This window comes from Carlito syrichta, unplaced genomic scaffold (genome assembly GCF_000164805.1).
Source record: "Carlito syrichta isolate Samal-C Ts95f unplaced genomic scaffold, Tarsius_syrichta-2.0.1 Scaffold311707, whole genome shotgun sequence".
Classification (NCBI taxonomy): domain Eukaryota; kingdom Metazoa; phylum Chordata; class Mammalia; order Primates; family Tarsiidae; genus Carlito; species Carlito syrichta.
Genome location: NW_007255803.1, coordinates 280,886 through 289,622, shown reverse-complemented (window position 1 = coordinate 289,622; position 8,737 = coordinate 280,886). Strand labels below are relative to the sequence as shown.

General features: G+C 50.5%; 2 protein-coding genes across 4 annotated transcripts; one reads left to right on the top strand and one right to left on the bottom strand.

The window, feature by feature from the left end:
• Positions 1-63: 63 nt before the first annotated feature.
• PLAU (plasminogen activator, urokinase) lies at positions 64-5,816 on the top strand. Of its 3 annotated transcripts, none has more exons than XM_008068959.2 (10): positions 64-140; positions 565-574; positions 740-862; positions 1,288-1,462; positions 1,654-1,745; positions 1,897-2,116; positions 2,340-2,488; positions 3,118-3,258; positions 3,589-3,737; positions 4,725-5,816. In XM_008068959.2, exons 1-10 carry the CDS (start codon positions 84-86, stop codon positions 4,899-4,901), a joined length of 1,293 nt encoding a protein of 430 aa, XP_008067150.1. In that variant the 5' UTR covers positions 64-83; the 3' UTR covers positions 4,902-5,816. The 3 variants fall into 3 exon arrangements, with proteins under 3 accessions (XP_008067150.1, XP_008067149.1, XP_008067151.1); XM_008068958.2 differs by having other exon boundaries at positions 565-598; positions 755-862; XM_008068960.2 differs by having other exon boundaries at positions 84-125; positions 565-598; positions 755-862.
• CUNH10orf55 (chromosome unknown C10orf55 homolog) lies at positions 168-508 on the bottom strand (the record flags this gene model as incomplete). The annotated part of the gene is given in 2 exon segments (XM_021718010.1): positions 168-316; positions 319-508. Coding segments are annotated over 2 exon segments (339 nt in total), but the record flags the coding sequence as incomplete, so codon positions are not given.
• Positions 5,817-8,737: the final 2,921 nt, after the last annotated feature.

Below are 8,737 nucleotides of genomic sequence, written 5' to 3'. Positions count from 1 at the left end.
TCGGCCTGCCTTCGCACTCCCCCCCCCCGGCTTCTTAGCAGCCCTGACTTCTCCTTCCCTTGCAGAGTCCCAGCCTCACCACCATGAGAGTCCTGCTGGCGTGCCTGCTCCTCTGCGTCCTGGTCGTGAGCGACTCCGAAGTGAGTGGCTTCCCGGCTGTGTCTTAGGTCGCAGGAGGGGGTTCGCAGGAGCCGCTGAACGGCACCAGGGGAAGGGAGGGTCTGCGCAGGGATTCCATCGGCAGCGGGGCTAGACTCTCCCGGGGAAATAGGACAGGTTGGCAGCGGGGGCCTTGAGAACCGCGGGGTGGGCACTCAGGAGGGAGAAGCGTTTTGCAGGGACTGCCCCCGCCTGAGGGCGCCTGGGATGTGAAGCTTGCTTGAGTCAATCCATTTCTCCCTGCTGGAAACCCACGCTCTTCCGTTTGAGGTCTGGACACTCTGAACAGAGTGAGGAGAGAGGGAGCTGGAAGGAAGAGTGGGTTTCGGGATGGGGGCCGGGACTCACCCTAGAGTCCCAGGAGCACAGGACTTTGGTGACCCCTCCCTCCTTGATCTGTTCCAGGGCAGCCAGGATCATCACGGAGTGTCTGATGCATGTGAGTATCCACCCACCCCTTGCACAATAGTTGGCCGCATAGACATCTTGGAAAAGCCTGGGGAGGGGGGCAGCCCCTCCCTGTCCCTGCTGCAGGGCTGGCTCCCCCCTGCCTCTTACCCCTGACCCTTGCCTACCCCACCTTTTTGCTCCCCAGCGAACTGTGGTTGCCTGAATGGAGGAACATGTGTAATCTACAAGCACTTCTCCAACATTCGGTGGTGCAAGTGCCCGAAGAAATTCCAAGGGGAGCACTGTGAAATAGGTATGGGGATCCTGACTCTAGCTGGGATGGAGGAGGCACCAGAGACTTCAGGGCAGGGTGAGATGGGTGGGATGCAAGAACAGGTGGGAGTTAGGGGCTGGAGTTGGGTTAGGTGACACCATCCCTCTGTGATATACACAACCACACACACACACACACACACACACACACACACACAAACTGATGAAGCAATGACTGTACAAATGTGGGGTGGGGATGGAAGGAGACTCTTTCTAGTGTCTTCTGCCAGGCCTGAAACTATGTCATCTCTAAAATGCTGATATGAACTTTCTTCTCTCTCTCTCTCTCTATTTTAAATCAGGATTTATTGAGAGGACAGAAAAGCTCCCACAGTGAGAGGGGACCCGAGGTGGTTGCCCTTTCTTCTCTTTTTAATGGTCTCTCACCTTCACGCCCTTCTGTAGATACTTCAAAAACCTGCTATCGAGGGAATGGTCATTATTATCGAGGAAAGGCCAATACTGACACCAAGGGCCGGCCCTGCCTAGCCTGGAACTCTGCTGCTGTCCTTCTGAAAACATACCATGCCCACAGACCTGATGCTCTTCAGCTGGGCCTGGGGAAGCACAATTACTGCAGGTGAGTTGGGGGCAGCAAGGACCAAGGGCCCTGGCCTCACAGAAACCCTCCTTACTGTCCCCTTCTGCTCCCAGAGGGCTGGCCATATAGCATGAGAGAAGCAAGGCCTCCTGTTGAATCTTCCCTGGAGGCAAGAATGCAGGGAAACCATTCTGGGTCAGAATGACATCTCCTACCCCTCTGTGTTGCAGGAACCCAGACAATTTGAATCGGCCCTGGTGCTACGTGCAGGTTGGCCTAATGCAACTTGTCCAAGAGTGCATGGTGCAAGACTGCTCCGTCGGTGAGTGTCACTGACCTGCTTATGACAGTTAGAAGGGGACAAATGCACAAGTCTCATTATTCTATCACCGGAGGGATAAGGAGGGGTGTTGCCTGAGAAGGACACTTTCTCCTACCTGCCTCTCCAAGACATCCCTCTCTTTCTTCTCCAGGAAAAAGGCCCCCCTCTCCTCCAGAAAAATCAGAGTTTCAATGTGGCCAGAAGGCTCTCATGCCCCGATTTAAGATTGTTGGGGGTGAATTCACCACCATCGAGAACCAGCCGTGGTTTGCAGCCATCTACAGGAGGCACCGGGGAGGCTCTGTCACCTACGTGTGCGGAGGCAGCCTCATCAACCCTTGCTGGGTGGTCAGCGCCACACACTGCTTCATGTATGTCCCTCTGTCTCTTCTCTCCGACCGCCTCCAGCCCCACCCCAAAGACATCCCTTTTTCCTTCCCAGAAAAGGCTCCTGCCTCAATTCTCCCTCAGCAGCCCCTCTCCATGGAGCCCATGGCCTTGGGAAAAGTCATGCTCTGAGACCTCTAGGGTGGGAAGGAAGAAGTGACAGGATTTCATGAGATCAGGTTGTCTAACAGGTTTCTTCTCCCACAGTCATTACCAACAAAAGGAGGACTACATTGTCTACCTGGGCCGGTCAAAGCTTAACTCCAATACTCCTGGGGAGATGAAGTTTGAGGTGGAAAAGCTCATCCTCCATGAGGACTATAGTGCTGACACGCTTGCTCACCACAACGATATTGGTGAGGGGAAAACCCTCAACTGCCATGGTCACAATGGCTTGGGGAACGAGGGGCCCAAGGAGAGACCATGAAGGGAGAGGACTTGAAGACTTTATTTACACAACAAGGGGAATGGCAGGCAAGAGTTCAGGGTGAAATATGAGGGGCCTGGTTCTTTTCTGTGGAGACCTTAAATTTTCTAAATAAGTAGCCTCTTCTGAGTGGAAACAGCCTGTGGGCATATGGCTGGGGCTGGGAATGCCCTGTTTATAGGAATTAGAAAAAGGCGCCCTTTCCTCTGTTGGATGCAACGCCTGTCTGCACTAGTTTATAGAACCTGGGGAACAGAGCTTTGGACTGGATTTCAGCCCAGCTACTTCAGCAGGAGCTTTTTTCAGGAAACAGTCTGTACAGCTGTATGCAGCATCCCTGACTGTCCAAGTACTTGTTAACAGCTGGGACAAAGTCCTTGGGGCCTGGGGCAGGGGAGGCTTCCTGGTGACAAGCTACCAGCAGCCCTGCCTGGATCACCTCTGACCCTAACTGACCTAGAGAGAGACATAACTACTCCCTCAGCATTCAGAAAGGAGAGATGGGGACCACCTGACTAGGTGGTGATCCTTCCTCTCTTGCTCTCTCTCCTCCCCCAGCCTTGCTGAAGATCCGTTCCACTGAGGGCCAGTGTGCTCAGCCATCTCGGACCATACAGACCATCTGCCTGCCCCCAAAGTATGACGATGCCCATTTTGGCTCAAGCTGTGAGATCACTGGCTTCGGAAAAGAGAATTCCAGTAAGTAACTGACTGAAGGAGTCTTGGGGGAGTGTTGGGACCTGAAAATGAGCCCAGCATGATCAAGGGAAGGTCATAGAGTAAGAGATGGGAGCACTTTGGAGGCGGCTGATGGGTCCAGGGGTGGAGTGAGGAGCATTGCTTAGGGAGGGATGGACCACAAAGGTAAATAAATGGGGGGAAGAAAGCTGTAGGTGGGGGTAAAGGACCAGATTTGGGTGCACATATCTCTAATAAACTGGCAGAAACACTTTTTGGTTCCTCTCTCTGGCAAAGTTCCAGTGGACAGACACACCTTAACGTAAACTCCTCTCTGTTTCCTCCACCTAGCTGACTATCTCTATCCAGAGCAGCTGAAAATGACTGTTGTGAAGCTGGTTTCCCACAGGGAATGTCAGCAGCCCCACTACTATGGCTCTGAAGTCACCACCAAAATGCTATGTGCTGCTGACCCACAGTGGGAAACAGACTCCTGCCAGGTGAGAGCTCCAAGCATCTCTCTCCATCACCCCCAGACCTCCCCAGAACTCCAGGGCCTGTCCCTTGCCCACTTTGGGGAGTCTGTCTCCAGCCAAAGCCCCAAGAAGCCAGAATCAGGAGCTGGGGTCCCTGGGGGTTAAAACAATCCTTATGTGTATACCAAACATTGTAATGAGCCTGGCTATATAAGCACTTCAGGTAAGGGGTAGTGGGGTGAGGGGAGGGTAAGATCATAGAAAGAAGAGACAGTAGAAGACAGTATAACTCAGTGCTCAGGGTGCGTTGTGAACTGTAAATGATCAGATATTTAGGAGAGGGAGGTGAGTGTCGACTAGATGGTCAGGGAGAGGAAGCTTTAAAGAGACTGACTTGATAGGGATTTAAGGAGGCAGAGGGAAGAAAGGAGGTGTTTCAGTTTAAAGATATAAACCTGAGAAAGAGCCTGTCATATTCCAGAATGAGGAGAAGTAGGGTCTGGGCATGTGGTAGAATGGTGGCAGATGGCAGGGCTTTGAAAGACAAGCAGAGGATTTTAAACTTGATATGGGACTGGGCATGGTGGCTCACGCCAGTAATCCAAACACTTAGGGAGGCTGAGACCAGAAGATTGCTTGAGCCCAGGAGTTGGAGACCGGCCTGGGCAACATAGTGAGACCTCATGTCTATAAAAAGTAAGAAAAATTACCTGGGTGTAGTGGTGTGCACCTGTAGTCCCAGATACTCAGGAGGCTGAGGAGGGAGGCTCTCTTGAGCCCAGGAGTTCAAGGTTGCTGTGAGCCATGATCATGCCACGGCCCTCCTATCTAGGTGACAGAATGAGACTCCAACTCAAAAACAAACAAACTTGATATGGTAGGAAACAGAGAATCACTAAGGACTTTGACTCTAGGAAGCTCTCTCCTCTGTGCCAGGCATGACTGGGTGGTGGGATCAGAAGTCCCCTCCTCACTTCTCAGGGCTCAACTTTTGTATCTTTTGCTTTCCAGGGAGACTCAGGAGGGCCCCTCATCTGCTCCATCAGAGACCGCCTGACTCTGACTGGGATTGTGAGCTGGGGCCGCGGATGTGCCTTGAAGGACAAGCCAGGCGTCTACACGAGGGTCTCACGGTTCCTGCCCTGGATCCACGCTCACACCGGGGAGGAGAATGGCCTAGCCCTCTGAGGGCCCCCAGGGAACTGAGGGAGGAAATGGGCACCATCCACTCCTTCACTGACCGTCATTTTTGCAGTAGGGTCATCTCCATCAGCTATAAGGAAGAGAATGGGGAAGATAGACTCTGCAAGGATGTATTTGCTTGTGCAGCCCACCAGGGTGAGCCACAAGAGCTTTACCCTCAGGCACAGGCATGGGTGCTGGCCGCTCGGACCCCCCCTGGTCAGGATGGAGGGGGTGGTCCTGACTCAGGAAGGCATTGACCAGCAGTTGTCTTTTTCTGGACTAAAGCCTCCAGGAGTTAACAATGGCTCTCCTGTGCATGGGTGAAAAGAGAGCCAGCTCCCCCAACAGTGGGCATTCATGCAGCCCATTGTTGAGAAATGAATAATTTCCCAATTAGGAAGTGTAACAGCTGACAGGGCTGTTGAGGGAGCTTGGCCAATGTGGGAACCGCGGTTTGGGGAGTAGAGACACTAATAACTTGAAGGAAGGGCGCTGAATGCATCAGGAAATGTATGTGTGTGTTTGTGTGTGCACTTATGTTCGGGCTGTGAGTGTGTAAGAGCTGGTGTCTGGCTGCAAGTCTGAAAATTCCCCTAAACTGTGTGGTCTCTGATGCCACACAGAATGGTCTGTCTGGAGAGGTTATGGGTCCCTCCGGGGGCCTCTTGGGCCCTCCCCGTGATGATGCCTGCGAATGTATTGTTCTGGGGCATGGCCCGTGACCAGCACTAAATGCCTCCGTTTCACTTTCACATAGATGTCCCCTTCTCGGCCAGTTATCCCTTCTGACCTTTCGGCCTAGTTTATCTAATCCTCACTGAGCGGGGGGAGGACCACTTCTGGACACTGAATATTTAATAATTATATTCTGCTATTTTTATTTATATCTATTTTTATAATTTTAAATAAAAACAATCAATAAAATGTGATTTTTTTCCTGAAGACTTTGGCTTCTTTCTGGTGCTTGTATGGGAGGGAGCTGGGAGCATAAAAGTAGAAAATGATGAAGGTGGTGTGCTGTCGGAATTTCTTGTGGAGCTGCATCTCTGGGCTTAATGGGGCTTTGGGAGGTAGAGGTCAGGAAAGCTATAGGGCAGGGCCGCCACAGCACATAAAGTATAAATAATTGCCCCAAGCCAGGATCCCATTGCTTGGTCCTGGGCTGTGTTTCAGCTCCTAATTGCTTCCTCATCTTTATGCCTTTGTGCAGTGCACATTTTGTACTACTGTACACAGTGATCTTTGGGATTAACTTCACCTCTTTCACTTCACTCTTCCCCCAACAGTCCTTGAACTGACCTCAGTCAAGAAGAACGCTTTGTTTGAGTGAACCTGACTGATCCAAAACTCCAGTTTGAGTCTGTGGCATTCAGAGAACAGAAAACATAATTTCCCATCATCTGTGTGTGAGGCTGGTGCTGAGTTTTCTCAGTGTGTTGACAGAGCTCATGACCAGCCATGGCTGTCCCTGAGGTCCGGAGGTTCAGAGTCTGGATGATGGCCTAATGGGGGGTGACCATATACTTTAAGTCAAACATCAAGTTCTGAAGAACTAGGGTGTCGAATGCAGGCTGAGAGCTGTGGTTAGATGCCAAGGTGTTGGAATTTCCAAATTGTGTTCATGAGTTTTGGCAGTGTTTCTAAGCCAAATCACCTGAGAACCTTTGAACAATATGTACATATCTGTGCTCCATCTGTAGACATGGTGCAAAGGCTCATAGTTTGAGAAAAGCTGCCCGGGTGTTTCTTATCTGCACCACTAACTAAGAACCTTTGGGAACAAATTGGTCAGAATGTATGAAGGGCCCAGAAAATTCAAGACATGCTCAGCATGAATTCTCTGCATGAAAAGCCAGTTTTCTGAGTGGGGTTCAGGGGTCCAAGGTCTGCTGCGTTTCCTGCTCAGAGGCTTTCGAGACTGTATTCCTAGGGCAAGAACCCAGAGTATTCAGGTTTTAATCCCCATCATCTAGCATGCGGTGGCTTAGAGCACGGATTTTGGAGGCAGGTGGTCTGAACTAGAATCTTATCTCTAATACTAGCTGTGTGATTTGGGAAAGATGATTTGTTAGCATCTCTGCCTCAGTTTCCTCATCTGTAAAAAAGAGGTAATACGATCTACTTGCCGGGGTTTTAAAAACGATTCATGATTTCACAAGTCTTTTCGCATAATATTGGCATTTAGTAAAAGCATAAAAGCTACAAAGCTAAGTAAATTTTCATAGAATTGAATGAGAACCCTCTCTCCTCTCCCACCTCAGAATAGCATTGGTTAGGTGGGAGTGGAAACTTGGTAGGAAAAAAAGGCATGGTTTGAAGCCAAGGGGCCCAGCCCAGGCTGGAGTGCCACTCAGTCTCTGCATTCCCCCTCAGGGGCCAAGAAAGGTCTTGTTCAAACTTGAGCAGCTCCAGCATCAAGGCTCAGAGACACTGAAAACAGGAAGTCTGAGCCCCACTGGCAGGGTTGGGCAATGAAGCTGCTAACAATCTTCTGACCATTTCCCAGCCACCACCCTGACCCCCAGCCAGCTGATGTCTCTTTCCTTAATTTTAATTCTTACTCGGGACTGGCAGGCATCAGCCACTTCTCCAGCAACCAGTTTCCCGGCTCCAGATTCTCCCTTTCGAGACTGGCTTCTTCTAACGCTTACATAACCAACAATGTGCTAAGTTCTTCACGTGTTGTCTGAATTCAACCTCCCAGCGATCCTATGAAGAAGGTACTATCATTAGCCCGACTCAGCAGTAGAAGAAATGGAGCCCCAGAGAGACTGAGTGACTTGCATAAGGCAATGCAGCTGCAAATGCAAGGAGCCAGGGTTCGAGCCCAGGAAGCTGACTCCAGAGTCTGCATGCCCAATACTATGACATATCACCCTGGATTGGTCCCAGATTGGGGGAAAGAGAGCTGCCCTCCTTTCAAGCTCCCTACTTCAGGAATGCGGGTTTCTAGGCAAGGTGTGTCCAAATTTCAGTGCTCTACTAGATAATAATTCTTTCATTTTCAAAGATACCCAGGCCAGGTGTAGAGACCACGCTTAGCCACTAGTTTCAAAGTAAAACTTCACCCTTCTCAAGCTAACCTCAGCCTTTCTGCTGAAATCTGGTTTCATTGAAGTGGTTTCCGTTTTCACCAGAACCCCTCCTTCTGAAGTATTTGGTGGCCCACTGTATGATCACTGAAATCAGGACTCAACCTGATTTCCACTTATGCTCTGTCTTTCCCAAGCCAGCACCCTGCAACAGCCACACCCCTTCATACCGCCCTCCATACTCACCTCCATTGCGTCCACCTTCCTCCTCAGCAGGAAACATCTGAGCCCTCCCTTTAAATCGGATGCAATGAGAGGAGTAGGTTAGGTGTTTTAAAAATATCAGTTCTTGCTTGTTCATGCCTTTACTCCTAGTGCTTTGGGAGGCCAAGGTGGGAGGATCGCTTGAGCCCAGGAGTTCAAGACCAGCCTGGGCAACATAGCGAGACCTCGTCTCTACAGAAAATTTAAAAAAAAAAAAAATTAGCTGAGACTGGCAGTATGTGCCTGTAGTCTCAGCTACTTGGGAGGCTGAGGCAGAAGAATTGTCTGAGCCCAGGAGATCTAGGTTGTGGTGAGCCATGATTGTGCCACGGTACTTTAGCCTTGGCAACAGGGTGAGACTCCGGCTTAAAAAAAAATAAGTTCTATTGAGATATAATTTATATATACAAGTCACCCATGTATTCTTTTTATTTTTCAGAGGGACATCTCACTTTGTTGCCCAGGCTGGTCTCAAATTCCTCCCACCTCAGTCTCCCAAATGGCTGGGATTACAGGCACATGCCACCATGCCTGGCCACCTAT

Bases quoted from the DNA above. Each gene is read 5' to 3' on its own strand.
- PLAU (XM_008068958.2), top strand. From the start codon at position 84: ATGAGAGTCCTGCTGGCGTGCCTGCTCCTCTGCGTCCTGGTCGTGAGC. The intron at 599-754 runs GTGAGTATCCAC...TTTGCTCCCCAG, and splicing joins TCACGGAGTGTCTGATGCAT to CGAACTGTGGTTGCCTGAAT. The intron at 2,489-3,117 runs GTGAGGGGAAAA...CTCCTCCCCCAG, and splicing joins TGCTCACCACAACGATATTG to CCTTGCTGAAGATCCGTTCC.